General features: G+C 39.8%; 1 protein-coding gene across 1 annotated transcript in view; it reads left to right on the forward strand.

The window, feature by feature from the left end:
- The window catches only part of pkd1l1 (polycystin 1 like 1, transient receptor potential channel interacting), a gene marked incomplete at both ends in the record, with an annotated part of 66,256 nt that extends 63,307 nt beyond the window's left edge, over nt 1-2,949 (forward strand). The window contains 3 exons of the mRNA XM_080418284.1: nt 291-518; nt 1,726-1,887; nt 2,764-2,949. Of these exons, the coding sequence (XP_080274410.1) occupies nt 291-518; nt 1,726-1,887; nt 2,764-2,949 (576 nt within the window). The remainder of the gene's footprint in view (nt 1-290; nt 519-1,725; nt 1,888-2,763) is intronic.
- Between the last annotated feature and the right edge of the window lie 6,610 nt (nt 2,950-9,559).

The following is a 9,559-nucleotide window of genomic DNA, read 5'->3' on the forward strand; positions in this document are numbered from 1 at the left end:
CCTAGGTTGAAATAGGGCTGAAGTTGTTGCAAGTGGTTGTAACAATAATCTAAAACTACAAAGTAACTAGTAACTCAAATTGTCCAATAATCGTAATGGAGTAAAAGTACAATATCTGCCTCTGAGATGTAGTGGAGTAGAAGTAAAAGTATTGAAAATTGGAAATACTCCATCAAAGTAAAAATACATGTACTTAGTTACTTTTCCACCACTGATTGAAAACAGACAGACAGACAGACAATTGATAGATTGAAGCAGGCCATGATGATCTGTTTTATGGTCATCCCCAGGTTTCAGGTTTGATCCTGGTGTTGGCGTTCTCCTGCCTGGGAAACCTGTTGTTCGTACAGACGTCCTGGGCCTTCAGCACCGTCCCCCGGTCCCTCGGGACCCTGCTGTCTCACTACAGGGGCCTCAGGGGCATGTCCTCGTCTGGTGGGTGTCCTTCTACCAGCCGCTCTGAAACCTTCTACCACGCGGCCCTGTGGCTCACGATCACTGTATCGTGGACAGCATTGGTATGTACTGAACTGTAATTAAAACAATTAAATAAATTGCCTTTATTTGGTATGTTTATGTGTGCTCTGATTACAACGTAAGATGAATAGAGGAACGAGTATATAGGAAAACCGATAATAATATTGTTAAAGGAGTAGTTCAACCAATAAATTACTTATTTTCTATCAATTACACACCCCATGAAGCATTTGTTTTTGTTTTTGTCGCATTCCTAAGCCAATAATTTGATTACCGGCGGAAAGATGCCTGAAATACACTCGGTCATCAAATTATTGGCTTAGGAATGCGTCAAAAACAAAATAATCTTGTGTAATTGTTGTAAATAGTTGTGTAATTGATAGAAATTTAGTAATTTTTTGGGTGAACTATTCCTTTAAGCACATTGTAATACATAGAATTGTAAAGAATAAATGTATTCTCACCAGTGAGTCTCGCTGTCTCACACTATTCCACTTACATTGACCCAGTGCATTATAAAGCTGAAATGAGGTGGAATTTGGAGTCATTGCATTTGCACATTTTTGAGAATTTGAGATAAAAGTACAAATGTTAAATAATAGACATTTGAAAGGTAACAGAGTAGTTATAAGAGCCTTCTCTAATTAGATGCAATAAATCATCAGAAAGCTTGTGTGTTGCATCCAGCGGTGGAAAGTAACTAATTACATTCACTCAAGTACTGTACTTGAGTACAATTTTGAGGTACTTTTACTTTACTTGAGTATTTCCAATTTTCAATACTTTTACTTCTACTCCACTACATCTCAGAGGCAAATATTGTACTTTTACTCCACTACAATTATTTAATTATTTATCATTACAAAACATACATTAACCACTTCAGCCCTATTTAAACTTTGGATATTTGAAAATAGCTGATCTACAAGCTCTTGTAGATCTGCTATTTTCAAAAGATTAACTCCTTTAACAATTCTTTATAAGTTGTATACATGATACCTTGTGAAACGGGACATTCTGCATAATGAGTATTTTTACTTTTGGTACTTTAAGTATAATTTGATGCCAATACGTTTGTACTTTTACTCAAGTAAAGTTTGATTACTGGACTTTTACTTTTAATAGAGTATTTATACATTGCAGTATTTATACTTTTACCTACGTAAAGAAATGTTGTGCTTATTCCATCTACTCTCCTAGTTAAATTAAGTAAAAAACCTTCCTCTGTGTCTGTTGTGGGCTGTATAGGTGATTGGCGTGCTCTCCCCATTGGTCAGAGCTGCTAAACGAGCTAGTCGTAGGAGAGATGTTTACAGCCTATCAGAGATCGGGATCTACATCAGAGAGAAGCTCTCTGTGCTCATTGGCCAACGTAGAGCCAGACGCACTGATAACCTCTCTACAAGCAAGGTGAGCAAACAGCATGATGTCCAGTTGACTGTGTTAAAGGGATATTTCACTTTCAAAAGAATGTTGGGTCCTTTTATCGTCTACTCAGGTTTTTGTGAGCACCCCGGACAGTTTTTAAGTTGCTTGATTCAGTATTTAGATATTTGATATTCATTTTATCAGACATGCCCCCTTCCTATACAAACCCATTGTAACTTCAAACTCCATTTTAACCATGTTAGATTAATCGGAAACACCCGTCCTTGGTTCTGGTGACTGATATTGTCCTTCTAATACATGATGTGTTTTTTCAATTATTGGGCGGTGAAACAGCCCCTATAAGTGAGGTTTGGACATCGACATTCGCTGCACTGTGATTGGCCACCATTGTACCCCCCCACCCATTGTACCCCCCCAACCCTGCGCTGTGATTGGCCACCATTGTACCCCCCTAACCCTGCACCGTGATTGGCCACCGCTGACTCTATTCAGGACTGTGATTGGCTAGTGAAACACATGACACATGTGCATAGCCCTATAAATAGGACTATGCACTTAAAAAAAACACATATATTTTAAGTTAGGGGTGTACAATGGTTGGTCCACAATATTACTTTTCTTTAAGTGAACTTCCATCACTGTGATGACCACTGTGACCACACCGCCCACTTCACACTGGGTGTGATTTTTAATATCTTTTTAATATATTTTTTGGAAAATGAAAAATATTAAATACAAAAAAAAAAAAAAAAAGTAATCGAAAAAACACGCCCCCCCCCCCCTCACATATTAGGAGGACAGGATGAGTCACCAGAACCAAGGACAGGGTGTTTTTGACGAATCTAACGTGTTACAAATTTCCTCTCACTTTTTCTTCTTCTCCGTTCGTTTCCTTAGAACTATTACCTGGAGGAGTTTGAGAGCTTGGTGGATGAGTTGCTGTTCAGACTGAACGCTTTCTCCAACAGTCTGCATCACACCCTGCCTCCAAAGACCCATCAGTATATGGACGACAGCCCTTCCACCTCCCGCACACACAGCCCTTCCAGCCTGGACACACAGGTGGGCAAGCCTGTGGGCTGACGCATATTGCAGTTTGAATGACGAATAATGGAATTTGATTGAATTCAATACTGTATATTAACCCATTGAGACCTGAAGCCGATTCTACGTGTCTCCTAAATCTCAACAGTTTTCTGAAAAACGTATATGTTTCTATATCAGTGGTGCTCAATCTTTTTCATGTCAAGGACCCCCAAAATGGTATGTATTTGGCCGCGGACCCCCATAAAAATATTTTGTTCCAGGGACCCCCAGAAGCAAAGATTTGAGTTAACAATGTTCGCTTTAAAAATATATATATTCCTAAGATTTGCACACATTTTCACAATTTTTCAAAAATAGCAGATCTACAAGCTCATAGCGCGGCACTCGGTGCCGCGCTATGAGCTTGTATATCTGCTATTTTTGAATAGCCCAAAGTGTAAAATAATGCTTTTTAGCTCAAATCTAAAAATGACACAGTTCCAGGTCTTAATGGGTTAATATTTAATATTATGTGCATTAATATGGGGTGGGGGTTGTCTCATGTGAGTGGCTGTTCCCAAATGTATGCCTACACTCGTAAACATTATACTCATATATCTATACATATATACTGTATAATAAATGCACATGCATTCAGGCACAAGTTTACACGCAAACACATCCATGCACAATATGATAACCTTCTGTAATAAACCAACAGTAAACCACACAAAAGCAAATGGACAAGCACATTTTATTGTTGGTATACCTGTACTGTTTTAACATTATAATATGCACATGTTTGCAGTGCTCTGTTGTGAGCCCAAGATCAGACCAACAATCAGACGAAACGATACTAAATTACCTCACAGACGTCAGTGAAAATAGTTTGACCCCGTCAGACTCTGGAGAGGACTCGCCTAGATCACACCTGCTCAGGTAACCTAGCCTAACACTGTGGACTGTTGAGAATATAGTTATCACTGTTCTAAAAAAAACAAAAACCTGCACGCAAAAGATTATGCTTCTGTACTTTGCAAGTGTCAACATGTCTCCAGTGGTGGAAAGTAACCAAGTACATTTACTCAAGTACTGTACTTAAGTACAATTTTGAGGTATTTGTACTTTACTTGAGTATTTCCAATTTCCAATACTTTTACTTCTACTCCACTACATCTCAGAGGCAAATATTGTACTTTTACTCCACTACAATTATTTGAAAACTTTAGTTACTAGTTACTTTTCAGATATATATATGATATAATGAAACATACATTAACCACTTTAGCCCTATTTTATACATAGGCTATTTGAAAATAGCAGATCTACAAGCTCACAACGCGTCGCATCGCGACGCGTTGTGAGCTTGTAGATCGGCTATTTTCAAATATTTAGTACTTTTACTTTTGGTACTTTAAGTACATTTTGATGCCAATACTTTTGTACGTAAATAGTAAAAGTAAATTTTTAATTTTGGATTTTTACTTTTAACAGAGTATTTTTTATATTGCAGTATTGGTACTTTTACTTAAGTAAAGAATTTGAGTACTTTTTCCACCACTGCATGTCTCATATGACTTTATTCAACCAAACCACCAGGTCCCAACTTGGATCGGAGACCTTCTACTCCCCGCAGAGAAGAGATAACACGATACAGAGATCCTCCTCTGACGGGACTTTATGCGATTCTACTTGGCGAGCACAGATGCCGTCTGAAAGTGCTCCAGCAAAATCCACTTCTCCCGCAAAAGACGGAGACCTCCTGTCACCCTTAGGGGGACGCAACTGCCGGTCCCTCCTCCCAGAGACAGAGCTCCTCCCTGGGGCTTGCACAGAAGACCACCGAGCTGGTAGGTGGGCAGTGGGACCGCCGGTGGAGAATCCAACAGGCCACTGGAACAAACCTACTGACAGCGGTTTGTCGTGTGAACCGACCAGGAACAGCTCCTGCGGTGGGACAGAGGTTTTGTCAGATGTTCAGACCACCTGGGGTTCTTTTGCAACGATGGTGGTGGAAGTTCTGATTCATGAAAGACCCAGACAGAGCAGCAAAGAGACGGACAACCGGCGGGACCGCCCAGCCAGGACGGGTCCGGCAGTCAGTGGTGGAAAAAGTACTCAAATTCTTTACTTAAGTAAAAGTACCAATACTGCAATGTAGAAATACTCCATTACAAGTAAAAGTCCAGAATTCAAAATGTAGTTGAGTAAAGTACAAAAGTATTGGCATCAAAATGTACTTAAAGTACCAAAAGTAAAAGTACTAAAATGTTTGAAAATAGCAGATCTACAAGCTCACAACGCGTCGCGATGCGACGCGTTGTGAGCTTGTAGATCGGCTATTTTCAAATAGCCTAGGTATAAAATAGAGCTAAAGTGGTTAATGTATGTTTCATTATATCATAATTTATATCTGAAAAGTAACTAGTAACTCAAGTTTTTAAATAATTGTAGTGGAGTAAAAGGACTATATTTGCCTCTGAGATGTAGTGGAGTAGAAGTAAAAGTATTGGAAATTGGAAATACTCAAGTAAAGTACAAATACCTAAACATTTTACTTAAGTACAGTACTTAAGTAAATGTACTTAGTTACTTTACACCACTGCCGGCAGTGTTGAGACAGGGCAAGTCAACAGTCAATGGGTCAAACTAATTGAATGATAGAAGATACAGAGGTATAAGGAAGAAAATAAGTCTAGATTATGAACTTTGTTATGATGAAATATTGTATTGATGATGTCACATCGTGCCGGGGGAGGGGGGGGGGGTGTTTAGTCACATGTGTCATGTCACATTACTGTACATACACAAAATGTTCATTTTCATTCTCTTCAAATCTAGTCATTGCAGTGGTTCTCAACCTGTGGGTTGGGACCTGGGGTCCCCAGATGACAGTAAAGTGACAATTTAAGGACTTTTAAGACCTTTTTAATACCTAAAAGAAATGAAAAAAGACCATTACTGCATCAGAGGTAATCAACAAACTATACTATAAAAACTCTCCAAATTGTCAAATAATATAAGAAAGAGGCAAACATTTTGAAAGTAGCTGATCGCCTCGCCTTCACAATACTGTACTTATCTGTGGAACCGAGTCAAACTAAATGTAATGCCTCAACTCCTACAATTCCAAGTGCTTCTCAGGGTGGGGGGGTCCCCAGTTCAAATATGTTTATTTTGGGGGGGTCCCCATTTCAATTATGATTATTTTGGGGGGTCCCCAGTTCAAATATGATTATTTTGGGGGGTCGCAGTCTGAAAAGGTTGAGAACCACTGCTATATTGCGCTGAGCGGAGTGATGGTCACTGAGTTATGGCCATATGTGCAATTATTTTATTTTTTTGGTGTGGCTATTCATGCCAGACTCCCGAACAGTATTTGTGCCGAGTTTGATGCGGATCAGAGCAACTGTGCGCCTCAGGTGCGCTAGGATCGACATAGAAACTTTAATAACTTTTAATATTTATTATTCTTAGATGATTCTGTTTTTTTATTTCTTTGCTATTGTTTGTTTATTATTATTGTTGCTACATTGACTGAGGAATGTGCTCATACACAAGATCTAACAATAACGATCTTGAATCTTGAATAGCATATAGTATATCAAATGGAAATACCAATGTGAAGCGGAAACAACAATGAATCACTTAAGCCCTACAGTAGGCAACATTGAGTAAAATGGTTGTGTGTCTGCTGCATCTACAAGCACACTGGAGAACCGGATCAGAGCCAAATCTGCTCAGTCGAAGGCATTCTATCAGGCTGTGTTACGGCCTGGCATGGAAACTGTACCGCCCGAGAAAAGATAAGCCTACAGCGAGTAGTGCGATCGGCAGAGCGCATAATGGGAGGCGAGCTCCCCGCGCTCCAGGAACTGTACAAAAAGCGGTGTGTAGTCAAAGCCCAGAGCATCATCAAGGACAAGCACCACCCAAGTCACAAACTGTTCAAGCCCCTGCAACGACAAGGGGCAAGGGGTCTACCGCAGTATCAAGAGTAGCACCACCAGGCTCGTGAACAGCTTCCACCTGACAGGCGGTGTGGTCAGGCTGGTCTCGGACCTTTGCTCTTTCTTGGACCTATACCTGTGGATTGTACCAGGGACAAGTGACTTGGACTTTTTTCTTTGCTCTTCCTCATGGACCTACTTGCGTATTACCAGTGTCAGTCTATGTGGATTATGCGGTCGACACACGCTGACATTTTGCACCTTAATCCCATGTACAACGCACTGACTTTTGTCCTTTTTTGTGTTTTCTAGCACCTTAACTTAACGTCCATAAGTATATCATGCACAGTATACATCTGCTGCTATGCTCACGCACCTTTATATCTTATCTCAGGTACTATGTACTATGTGTAAATATGTAGATAATTTGTTTGTTTTCTTTGATTGATCTCCTTTCCCCCTTGCCCCCCCCCCCTCTTCTTCTTCCCTTTATTTTTTTCGATGGAAATAATACGATGGGAACTATGCACAAAAAATTAATTTCACCCACTCTTTTACTTTTATAAACCTGTGATGTGACAATAAAGCTGATTCGCATTATTGTTCTTAAAGTTGTACAATGCAGATTCACAAATAACGATTTTTAGCAACCTCTGCTGGTCACTACCGTCACTGCATACAATTTCCGTAGTCCTCGATTACCCAGAATTCCATTTGTTTTCACCGGAAGCGTTTCAAAAAGCGTTCTTTTAATTGTTTTATACTATCTGCGGATCGTTTCTCTTAGCCAGTGGAGCATTAGTTACCATGAGCTGTGCTTTCTTTTTCTGTTCTTTTTCGATCTTCCAATCCTACATTCTCTTAAAATCAGCGTGAGGTTTTGTTATTAGCGCGGTAGTTCCTGGCCAAACAGGAAACCGTTGCGGTAGTTCCTGGCCAAACAGGAAACCAGTGCATTTCCGCCTCCGTTTTCCGGCCAGATGACGTCATTTTCCCGGGAAAGTCCCCCCCGACACCGTTCAATAGAAAATATATAAATAAAAGGCTTCCGGGGGTGAAATTCATGGCGTGGGTGTTGTGAAACTTTTGCCACTCACAAAAGATATACAATTTAGCTTTAGTTTTGTTGAAAACGTTACCTAGTATTACTTTAAGCCTGTCCATACAACCTAATTATATAGAGCTTCTATGAGACTGCGAAATAATGCACATCCTTATCTCACATACACAACACACACACACACACACACACACACACACACACACACACACACACACACACACACACACACACACACACACACACACACCCACACACACACACACAGATCAAACAAATAACCAACTAAAACACACAAGCTCCATACATGGCATAATTGTTAAAACTATGGTATCAAATGCTTAATTAATTATCATTACTAAGAGGCACTCATAGCTATTTTACAGTTGGCTATCGCTACAGAGACTTCATAACCTTCCGGTTATGACCCAAAACCATCGTGACTTGAATACACACTGTAGGGTCCATCGCCTCTGTGTGTTTATGCCAGGGGGTTGTACTCTGTGCTATTGACTATGTTAAACCTCTCAAACACGACTGAATGATTCATTGACTATACTTATTTTCCCACAGGAACATAATATGTTCATAATATGTGCCCAGACTCTCTTTAGCCTCCCAATCCAATCCACTTTATTTATAAAGCACATTTAAGACAACAGCGTTGAACCAAAGGGCTGTACACTCAGTAAACAAATATAAAATACTAAGAGTAAAACAATAAACAATAGACAGGGGAAAAGAAACACATAGAGGGTGCAACACATAGACACATTGCTTAAAGGAAACAGCAACTCTTAAGGTCCTTACACACCGGCGAATGTGCGAATATACGCAAAATTTCCGCTTTTTCGTGCCATGTACGCTTGCATTGACTTTATAAGGTTTTAAAAAAAAGCGTATTATTCGCACAAAAAAATCGCCCCGGTGTGTAAGGACCTTTAAGGTGGTTACACACCGGCGAATATGCGAATATACGCAAAATTCGGACTCGTTCCGAATAATTAAAAGACGTTTTTTTCGCTCCGCGAAACTGGTGTGGAAGCTTGCATTGACTTTATAAGGTTTAAAAAAAAACATTATTCGCATGAAAAAAATCGCCCCGGTGTGTAAGGACCTTTAGTCTGAATCATCGAAAGCCAAGGAAAATACACGTGAGTTTTCGAACAGTAATGATACCATACAAAGCCATCCTACTTTATTGTTCATACAACTTGACTTTCACTCACATGGAAACTTTAAAAAGAAAATTGGTCACTGGTGGTGACCAAGTTTTCTGGTCACCACCAGGGGAAATGTAGCTTTTATAGCTTCACCCAGCTGATGGCTGCTCAGATGGCCCAGGTGAGCTGTGAGTGTCTTTGCTCAGGGACAAGCCTCATTCACACGGGCAGTGTAACCTGGAATTTATCTAGACATTAACCACACAGGAGAGAGCGTTACAAATGCGTTACAAATGGCTTGAACAAACTACTGCAAACTACAAATTGCGAAATTGGAATAAACTACCAACACCTTGGGATGTTTAACCCCAGGAACATGTGAGCATGTCCTGTACATTCAAATGATGTTGCTTGAAGAAACTTAATTTCATATTTAAACAATACATCTTGGGGGGATGAAGGTATTTCTCTTTAACCTATTTTCCAAAATTCTA

Source organism: Gymnoscopelus braueri, assembly GCF_963280865.1.
Source record: "Gymnoscopelus braueri genome assembly, chromosome: 21".
In the NCBI taxonomy this organism is placed as follows: domain Eukaryota; kingdom Metazoa; phylum Chordata; class Actinopteri; order Myctophiformes; family Myctophidae; genus Gymnoscopelus; species Gymnoscopelus braueri.